General features: G+C 39.7%; 2 protein-coding genes across 3 annotated transcripts; one reads left to right on the forward strand and one right to left on the reverse strand.

Moving 5' to 3' along the window:
• The first annotated feature begins 1,333 nt into the window (after positions 1-1,333).
• Positions 1,334-4,155, forward strand: elovl6l (ELOVL family member 6, elongation of long chain fatty acids like). The gene is made up of 4 exons (XM_030772701.1): positions 1,334-1,428; positions 2,085-2,216; positions 3,462-3,613; positions 3,728-4,155. Exons 1-4 carry the CDS (start codon positions 1,334-1,336, stop codon positions 4,153-4,155), a joined length of 807 nt encoding a protein of 268 aa, XP_030628561.1.
• Positions 4,156-6,360: 2,205 nt separating this feature from the next.
• aifm2 (AIF family member 2) lies at positions 6,361-10,578 on the reverse strand. 2 transcript variants are annotated; one of them, XM_030771179.1, is made up of 9 exons: positions 10,496-10,578; positions 9,868-10,046; positions 9,620-9,735; positions 9,384-9,503; positions 9,136-9,228; positions 8,878-8,986; positions 8,481-8,633; positions 7,009-7,209; positions 6,361-6,865 (listed from the first exon to the last, which is right to left on the reverse strand). In XM_030771179.1, exons 2-9 carry the CDS (start codon positions 10,040-10,042, stop codon positions 6,711-6,713), a joined length of 1,122 nt encoding a protein of 373 aa, XP_030627039.1. In that variant the 5' UTR covers positions 10,043-10,046; positions 10,496-10,578; the 3' UTR covers positions 6,361-6,710. The 2 variants fall into 2 exon arrangements, with proteins under 2 accessions (XP_030627039.1, XP_030627038.1); XM_030771178.1 differs by having other exon boundaries at positions 8,478-8,633.
• Positions 10,579-10,825: the final 247 nt, after the last annotated feature.

Genomic DNA, 10,825 nt, shown 5'->3' on the forward strand with positions numbered 1-10,825 from the left:
TTTGAAACGTGTGGACCACTGCAGTTCACAGAATGTCCTACAGTGTCCGTACAGTATTTGGTTGGTTGGTTAGTTAAGTTCGTCGACGTAACGACTCTTCTTCTTTCAGTTTTACTGACAGAAAATGGAAAAGGCGCATTAGCGGCACCTAACGTGCTGGAGTATGGAGCGAGCCAGATTATTTCTCTGCATCTAATTTTAGAAGAATTTCAAATTAAGTCAAATACATTCTAGAAGAAAAAAACTCACCTGGTATTAAATCTCAATCCCGATTTGGATGAGCTTAAGCTTTCAACTGTTTGCTTTTAAATGGGAGATTCACCTCGCATTTAGAAGCACTGCTTGCAATTCAGTTAGCAAATTCGTCAAACAAACAAATAAATAAATAAATAAATAGATACATAATACGCCTAATAGTTGGAATTGCACACGTGAACATCAACTCAGTTTCCTACCATCGATCTACCGATGTAAAATTGTAGGTATCATTCAACTTGACATATGAAAAACGGAAAACTTTATTAAAAGCTGTTCCCATGGCTCATGCATTCATTACGACTGTAAAGTTTCGTGTGCAGTCACAGGACTCGAAAACATAAAATACCACATTTTTGTTTTGTCCTCAGTGCATTACCTGTCAATGCATAATTGGCTGCTCACGTGTATAGTATGCTTGGTTTCGATTGTCCACCTATTGCCTCATTCATTCATTCATTCATTCATTCTCTGTACGTAACACACCCACCACACACCTGCAATTCACGACAGCGTAACCAACGCCTCCTAAAAACCAATGGCTCGCAGAAAAGTCTAGATAGCTGACTGCCCCGCCTATATCTGTCAAGGAGTAGGTGGAGTTCATCAAAACGTGGACCTCAAGCATTGCAGCGTTTTGAACATTTCATGTTTTACATTTACATACTTTACCTGTATACTGACCTGTATTATTTTTCTCGTTGTGCGGCATCAACGCTTTCAAAATTTCATTAATTTACTAAAAGTTATACCTTTGTTTTACTTATTATCTTTGGCGAAACTCCTGGCAGATGTCAGCATCCGATAAAGTTGAAGGAGGGACTTACCTTTCATGATCAGCCCCACCGCCAGTCCACTTCAAAAGCTGCTTTGATGTGAACGGAGCTACAGTATAGCAAGTGGGAACACAAGTGGGAAGGTTGCTTTTGGGCTTTTGACAAATCGCGGTCTTATCTGAAAGCATTCTGTCTCGCCCTCTCGTGCGATAGCTGTTCTCTGTATTAACGTTGTCGTACAACATTTTCTTAAATTATTTTTTAAGTGGCGCGAAGATAAAGAGTTTTCACTGACGTTAAAGATGAATGAAACAGAGTTCCAGCTTTCCCTAACTGAATTCTCTTTCGAGAGGCATTTTGACGAAAGGGTTGCCATCGAATGGATGCAAGAAAACTGGTGAGTAGATTGATTTTGACCCATGTTAACTACAACAATTTACGAAAGAAATTTTCAATTCACACGTTGCTAAAAGGGAGGGTCCGCCCATGGTTGCGGATGTAATTACTTAGGTGTATGAACCGTTTGATCTAGAACTATTTGATATTACGTTTTTGAACATGTTTTGCCACTAACTTAAAGCAGGTTTGTTAGCTGTCTTCTTATTGATCAAAACTCCAGTGAAACTGATATGAGAAATGCCTTGGCTACACAAAAAATATCATTAACGGTTTTGTAATTGCTGGGTTAGGCCTAGCTGAGTGAACAACACGTTGGATACATCGCCATAAAAAAAACTGCTCTCACTTTTCAGCAACGGCACTTTAACCATGGTTCGTGAGCCACAAGTTGTGGCTTTCAACTTACTTGGTCCTTGTAAATAGCGTTGTTAAAACTGGCCATTACGATTTATTATACTGATATTCGGTCATGAGAAGTTCTGATATCTTTCTAACATCAAATATGAAACTAAGTGCATCACCGTTCCGCCCCCCTCTTGTAACAGACTGCATATAGTAAGTAGAAAAAGACAAGTACTGTGCATGAACCCGTCTTTGAATAAACCTACTGTACAACTTGAAAGTTTTGCCAACATCGTGGATTTGTCTTCTCAGGAGTAAATCGTTTGTGTTCTGTGGTTTGTACGCCGCGTTTGTGTTCGGGGGTCAGCGCTTCATGAGGGAGAGGCCTAAACTTGAGCTGCGTAAACTCCTAGTTCTATGGTCACTCAGTTTGGCCATCTTCAGGTGAGTACAAACTCTGTTTCACCTCTTGCAGTAATTCTCTCGTGACATACATATTCTCCAGTTCTGGTTAGTGTAATCAGTCAGTCAGACGACTTCTTTTTTTTTTCTGTTGACCGTCGCAGCGAAGTGCCCACGGTATTTTAAATTCACATGTTTAAGTATTCCCTATATGACAGATGTATAACATTGAGGTGGTAATAATTAACATTACCTGTCACAGCTTTCGTTACTGTGTGGTTCCATCTCCATATGAGGGCTTAATTGGAGATTAATCATTCGCAGAAACATTTTCTCTGAAGATCACAATGGTAAATTGTTAGGATTCATATACGTTGTGAGCCATTGTTTGATGGTTGTCAGGATTTTTGGACAATGGGGTTTTTACTGTGCATTCTTAGTTTGAATACAGGGTCATCTGAGATCAGTAATTTAGCACATGGGCGTAGTCAAGGAGATGTTTACTCAAAGTTGTAATTTCATTCTTGCACCTGCTATTGTTCAGCTGAGTGTACCAGACTCCACACAGGCGTATCCCTACAGTCAAGTCAAGTTTTCTGTGAATAAAGGGTGTTGTTTTTCATATAAATCAGTGATAAAGGTTGGGGAATGTTTACTTTCTGTTAACTTTTATTTCATACACGTTTATTATTCACGACAAAAACATATAAAAAAAAAAAATGGCACTTTTGGCCATGAATCCTTGGTTTTATTGTATTCAGCGCTGCTACGAGATGTTCCTATATCTTTTGCTGCTAGGTGCATTTGTTTGTTGTGGAGTCTTGTTTCTGCAACAGGAGGCGACAGGATTGAGAATTTACGAGTAAAGCAAACTTATTCTTAACAGCTAGTAGTTTTCCACTGATGGCTAGGGGACAGGTTCACATTGTGATTGGTTGAAGGTTGCCATGCAGACATTCTTAGCAGGTGCATTATTTAGACTCTTGTCTTGGCAGAGATCTTCCCTCAGGGTCACAGTTAAGATGTTGCGTTCGGTGTTAGGATCTGATGTATGCTGTTTTGAAATCTACCGCTTACTGTTGGAGATCTTGAAAACTCAGAGCTTGTAAGCAATGTTCTGAAGAGATGCTGATTTGATTATCTGGATCCCTGTGTTCAAATCGGATATGGTTATCTTGATCTATGCAAAACAGTAAACAATATAAGCACTTGTTTCCTGTAACGTACAAAGACTCTGTCTACATGGTTTTTTCCTTTTTAAGTCATTTCTTCCTTATTCGTTTCTAGTATCATCGGTGCGGTAAGGACTGGCTCGTACATGTTCCACGTGCTTAGGACCAGTGGCTTTAAGCAGTCCGTCTGTGACCAGAGCTTCTACAACGGTCCAGTCAGCAAATTTTGGGCTTGTGCTTTTGTCATGAGCAAGGCTCCAGAACTGGGTGAGTTAATCGAGTTGCCAAACCGATTTCTTTGTTCCAGATTTGAATCGCTTCTTAGTTGACAGATGGGACCATATCTGAGCACTCACGGATGTGCCCACCTCTCCCAAACAGGTGACACGGTGTTCATCGTCCTCCGTAAGCAGCGTCTCATTTTCCTGCACTGGTATCATCACATCACCGTGCTCCTGTACTCCTGGTACTCTTACAAAGACCAGGTGGCAGGTGGAGGCTGGTTCATGACCATGAACTTTACCGTCCACGCTCTCATGTACAGTTACTACGCCGCACGGGCGGCAGGCCTCCGGGTGCCCCGCCCCTGTGCCATGGTCATCACCGCGACCCAGATCGCTCAGATGGCCATGGGTCTGGCAGTGAGTGCCCTGGTCTACAGTTGGATGCAGGATGGCAATTGCCCATCCTATATTGATAACATCGTGTGGGCGTCTCTCATGTACCTTAGCTACCTGCTGCTGTTCTCCTCGTTCTTCTACGAGTCCTACCTGAAACGTTCCAAGAGCAAGGTCTCCAAAACCGACTAAACGCAGCTGTTGTGTGTCTCCTTGCCCAGGAAACGGTCTAGTGTTGTCTGACCTCCTGGTTTGACATTAATATTGTCTCTTTTGCTCTACAGGTGTCATTATCGATATATATGTAAATAGTAAATCGGCTTAAATTTATTACTGTAACTCAACTGATTTATGGCCAAACATAAGCTTCTTGAAGGGCTGTTGCGGTGCTTATGTTTTTAAAATGTGTTTACTAAGAGTGTTTCACCTGCCCCGTATCGGTTCATCATGAAGTGACTTTCAGAAAAGGAAGACACAGAATTGAATGCTTGGGGGTATGTGTCATATCTGTGGAATGTAGGTATGTAACATTTTTATCGATGGAAATTTATTTTGTTTCATTTCATTTCTTTAGACCCCCGTCACTCCCTTGTTTTTAAACTGATTTAAAATGCAAAAGTTCTGTACTTTGAGCATGTTTGGGTTGCTGTCATTTGCCTGTAACTTTATTTTTGTCGTGTACTTGCACCTGTCCTTTAAAGCTCTCACTCCCACATGGGTGGCCTCTTATCTTGGTAGGATGATGATGATGATGTCACATAGTAGTATGTCTGTATTACACAGGAGTTAAGATGATGACACTGTAGAAATTTCCGGAAGTGTCACGGGTGTCACCAACAGGTCTAACCGGTTTTCAGTTTGTGGAAGGCACGGAGCTGCATGGTTAAGGCCAATCCCATTTCTTCTCATTCATTCTTCACATTTGTTTTGCCTCTTACGTCAGCAGTTTTGAGAAGGTCACCAAGCCCCAGCCTGACTAATTGGGCTAGATTGTTGGACTTAATTAAGGTTCCGCCTGTTTTTATAACAATAATAGGTGATTTTTTTTTGGGTTTTCAGATTTTGTCTCCTGAGGAGTGGTTAAAGAATTTACTGTCTGAAGTACTATATGTACACGTCATCTTAGTGTGTCTTGGTTCTCCTTGAACTTTTTGGTCTCCCAACAGATGTATTTGCTATATCTTTTTGACTGACAAGGAGGAAAAATACGTCAGCTGATTTAGTTCTTTCCCGATTATGTCTTAGGTGTTAGGGGTTTTGGTTCATGCTTTCACTTTTTCCCTCTTTTTTTTTTTTTTTATTATTTTTTAAATTTTTTTTTTACTGTCTCTACCTCATTTTGTAATGATTCTCATATGCAGTAGATCTAATGTTATGTTAGTCTTTGAAAATCCAAAGAGACAGGGTTGAACGGATATCAGATATACGGGACAACGTCCTTCCTATTTGTTTGAGATAATTGCTGCTATTACCATTTTGTGAAGCCCCTTTTCCTGGTGAGATGCGCGTCGATTTTTAAGGCAGCACATTCTCATTATGCCTGTGTTCCAAACGACTTGTTTATTTATTGTAATTTATTTATTCTATGCCAATGGAAAGCATGATGACGTGTTTTGTCTTTGCCGTGTTCAAAAATTTGCGCTGATTTTCTTTTGTTATGTATAAACATGAGGGGGAAATGATGTCTAAGTAACTTTTCCCAGGTTGGCCATACAACTTCTGGAAACAAGTTACATTCAGGTTTGAATTGAGTTGTTTAAGAATCAACATTCAACAGTAGGAGAACACGTCTGAATTTTCTGTTTAAAAACATTGTATTGTTTTATACTGAATTGTAGTCATGACTAAGCAACAATTCAGTTTTGTATATAGAAAAAAAGTTTAAAAGAACATATGTTAAAAAAAAACCCCAAAAAAACCCAAATCCCAATATCCTTAGTATTAGTAGTATTAAAGCCACTGTCTGTGTATTACTTATATTTTGAGATTAGTCTCTGTCCTCAAAACATACAAATTACTTGTTGGCTTTGTTTTAGAGAAAAAGCCCAATGGAAAATGTAGTGCCAAAGTGTGCCCAAGCACACGGGCTGTATTTTAATGCTGACCAATATCTTGACTGCAACAAATTATGAAAATGTGAAGGATTTGGACATGCATTGTGTTAGATGTGTATTTTTAATAGGATATACTACAAATAAAGTTGTCTCTCTTTCATATGATGTTTTAATAAGTCCAGTTATTTGAGTTCGACATTCATTTGACACCTGGCTAATTTAGGACCAGCATGTTGACACTATTGCTTTGTGAACTGCTTTTAAATCAGGCAGTGTGAATGAGAAAAAAAGACCACAAAAGTGTTGTTTACTTTAACCATGAATTTTCGTAGACAAGAACATGTACGCAGGATTTTTTTATTAATTCAAGATATGAAAATATACCAGTCATCCTAAAGGATAAAGTCACGTTTTTGACAATACTATGAAAAATACACTGGTTGGTGTAGGCACTCTGACTTAAGGAGGATATAAGATGAGAATAGAAAAATACAGCACTGTTATATCTGACACAACGTGAGTGTATGAAATATATGCTAAATATCTCTTCTTTATGTATACGTTTTTTATTTCCAAGATATCTGAATATCAGAAGCCCTCAGGGTGGGGCTAGGAGATTCTTAAATGATCAGATATTAAAAATACGTTGGCACACTTGATGTGTGAATGTAAACTGAAAGACTCGACAGCTTCTTAACTGGGCGCTGACTGTCCCATATCCCTCCAACTCTTCCAGAGCAGTAGCCCCTTGCTCTTCCCTTGGGTGACTAGGAACCGGGGCAGTTTATAGCCATTGAATTGGCCGACCCCATCATCTCGTCCCATGGCCAGCAGCATGGTGACGTTCCCTTTTGGGAGAGAGAATAAACAAACGGCGTCATGACGACGCGTAACTAAATGATGTTGCTGTACTGTGACGTCGCTATGGCGATATCAGAATGGTCCTCATTGAAAGAAAGTGTCTAGCGGCGTGGCCCTTCGCTTGATTTACCTGGGCGATATGATGTCAACGGTTTTCCAGACAGGTTATTAATGATGTTGGTGGCAGCTACACCCCCGTGAAGCCCTGCGTGGTACGCCATCTTCGGCTCCTTGATGTTAGCACAGTCTCCGACGGCGTATACATTTTGAAAACCCGTGACCTGCAAGTGCTCGTTCACGTTCAAGGATCCATCCTCTGCCAAGCACTCGCCTAAAACATGAGCCATGACACGCACACACACACACACACAGACACAGACAAACAGAGAACAGGGATGCAGGGAGGAGGCATTTGAGATTAAGATGATAACCATAGCTACAGCATTGTTCTACACATACTTCATGTCCGCAGAACTTTCAAAAACACTCGTAAATCGTAGTTAAGGTTGCATAGGTAATGCTGAGTGCACAAGTGTAAATACACGTCATGTTTGGATGTAAACCAGTTAAACCAGTCAAACCAGGAGTGCACCACAGGCGTCTCCTTGGAGGCTCGAAACGTGTCTGTACTCCATAAACACTGAACGTGCAAATATTCAGGGCAGGGTTACAGTAAGTTCGTGAACAAATTCATCTGATGCAAGTACAGAATTTAAACTCAAACTGAACTGTACGAAAAAAAAAAACCCAAACAAACAGTGGAAATACTGTAGACTCAGAATTGAAGTGGAATTAGAGGAAGATGAATTCACTGAAATTTAATGTAAACCCTCTATATGTGGACTAGACACAGATCTCAGACTTTGAACACAGTTTAGCTATTTTTTATATCTGGATGAAACTTTAAAAAATCCAATTAAATGCAATGCTCTGCAAACTGAGAAAAATATATTTCTGAACATAGTCTCCAGAAAGTGACAACTATAATGCAAACTTAGTAATTAACATTAATTATTATCATGAAAGGCAGGGGTTTTAGAAATTAGCCCTTATTGAAAAAAAATGTTTTAACTCATTGAATTAAATGTAATATTTTTTAAATAAAATATTTTTTTATGATCCATTATTCATTCATTTTCACTAAAATGTTCAGTAGTTGCAGGTAGCATGTCTTGTGTTTATGGAAATATATGTAATTTAATTCTCATTATTGTAATTCCAATTCAAGTCCAAGTTTACATCTTCAAAACTCCAAGATTTGTAATTCAGTTAATCATCAACTCTAAATTTGATTCAGAACTGATCTCGGCTCTAATTCATGAGATGTTCAAATGTTAGGAATTCAGCAGACCTGCTTTTATTTGGAAAATGCGATGCAGAACAAAAATGACACTTACGAGCTCAGATATTTTGAGAGCAAGAGTTCTAGATGACTAGACAGGAAAGCATTCCAGAGATGTCTAAGTTGCACTTACAGAGACAGACACATCTAAGGTACAACAGCTCTCCCTTGTGGAGGAGATAAGAGCACTAACACCTTGATTTATACCGGGATTATTACTCTTATATCCACACACACACACACACACACACACTTACCGCTAAGAGAAGAGCTGTATGCAGTGGAGTTGATCTTATTCCCTGTGCAGCAGATGACAAGATCAGCAGTAATCTCTGTGTCTTTATCTGTTTTGATCACAATGTCTTTCCTAGTCACGTTGAGCTCCAGATCATTGAGATTTGTCACTTTCTGCTCTAGACCCAGAGAGAAAATGTATGCAGTGAGGACAAAGAATAGGTGAAAGGGAAAGAGAAGTAAACACATTCATAGAAAAAGTGACAGCAGAATGATTGCGCAATGAAACACACTGTATGAAATGCAACTGCTGCAATATGACTATACTCACTGGGCCAAAGGCAGATGTCTTCCCTAAAGTGCTTATTGTATGCAAAAGGTCATTTGTGGTCATGTGAAATTCATCAGTATGTCAAGCATTACCTAGCAACAGCTCCACACCCTTCTGCAGCAACACTTCTTTGGCCTGTTCTCTTACACTTGGTAGTAGCTCAGGGTCAGCTAACACATTGCGTGAGTGGATTAAAATCACCTAATTTAGATAAATTACAATGGGGTTTGTGTGTAGTCAGTACATCATTAAGTGCAGACATACTACGATTAACCAACCAGAACATTTTAAAAATGATGTATTCTGTCATGTTGGGTCAAGTTTCTGTAACTGTCTAAGAGGTCAGTTACCTTCTTATCTGGAAACTCAGTTTTGATTTCAGCAGCCATCTCTACCCCAGTGGATCCCCCACCGACCACAAGCACTGTTCCAGCAGCCTGGACCTTAGACATTAGATTGGAATGTAAATGAACTAGGAAAAAATGCTTTCCTGTTTTCCCAAGATAAATTTGTCGCAATGATAAAATCACATTCACGTTGCAGCTCCGCTGTACTTGTCGCTTAAAAGAAATCTCTAAGAGTTTCTCCTCCATCATACCTCTTTTACAAACTCCTCATACTTCTCGATGGCTGTCTGGTAAGAAGCCAGCGTGTTGTATTTGCCTGGGAAAGGTCCATCAGTCCCAGTGCACAGGATGAGATGTGAATAGTGGACTTCCTGAATTCAAACAGTGGAGAAAATTTCACCTCTTATTGAGGTAATGTCTCGTGAACTCAATACCACAGCTACAACATTATTATGTTACATTAGCATACAGATATAGTGTACTATACCTTTCCATCCTCCAGCACAACTATCTGGGCAGATGTGTCCACACGTGCAACTCGGCCCTGAAGAAAACTGTCCCCAAAAGTTTCTCGAAAGGGAATGAACGTTTGTTTGGCGAAACCTGGATATTGTTAAAACAAGAAATCCCACTTGGTTGCTGTAGTAGACTGAAATATGCACATTTGACTTTGTTCACCATAGACTATTGTTTAGTTTTCTGAAGAAGGAACATAATACTTTTGACATTGCTTACCACTCTGAACTGAGGCCCTCAGAGAAGCAACGTTGTGATGGAAGGCATCTCGGAGATCAATGATAGTAAAGGGAACTCGGTAATATTTAAGCTGCTGCGCAGCAGCGATTCCACCAAAACCACCCCCGACTATCACGACGTGGACACCATCATCAATTGACAAACTGCCACCCATGGCTCTTCATTTAAAAATAAAAAAGTGCGTTCTGTCATGCACAAAGTCATGCTAACAAACTACAGAAGTAGAGAAACGAAATTGGAAATAGAAATTTCGTAACATGGGAATTCAGGCTCGCGTTTAAAGGGATAAAACTGTGTGAGAGTCATGCGAGTCAAAGTTCTGATACCCTGCACTTCTATTATTCTCATGCAGTAATGAATACTGTAGGCATAATGTTCATACAGATTATTTTTAATACATATCCCTACCCGCGATGGCAGAGTGACACAGCAGAAATAAAGGTTATCGCTTAACTACTGCGAATGATGAGCCCTTGTATCACCTCACAAATATAACTCTGTCTTAAGATTCGAGAGAAGCTACGAGACCCCCTCGTATAAGTCATTATCTAGCCAACATTTGAGAGGACTAATCATCAACTGCACATGTAAAATATTAGACACTTACCCCAGGGCAGATGAAATTACAAAAGAAACTGTGCCTAAAATTCACGTATTCGCACGTTAGTGACTTTAGTAACACTCACAGCCAAAACATTGTATACATTATCGTGTGATTCTTCTGTTTGCATTAATCATAGGCTAGAGATGTGGGCAGAGAAAATGTATCTCTTCATCGATTGGTTCGTATGTTTGAGTGGGCGTGTCCTACTGCTTGCAGTTAGTTGAAGATTAGCTGTGTGGCTAAGGAAGTCACGAAAGCAATAGTGCTTGTTACGAAACTCTTTTATAGTACCGTTACTGGATATTATGGTCACATTTGAAAAGTATTAGATAC

Source organism: Chanos chanos, chromosome 4 (genome assembly GCF_902362185.1).
Source record: "Chanos chanos chromosome 4, fChaCha1.1, whole genome shotgun sequence".
Classification (NCBI taxonomy): domain Eukaryota; kingdom Metazoa; phylum Chordata; class Actinopteri; order Gonorynchiformes; family Chanidae; genus Chanos; species Chanos chanos.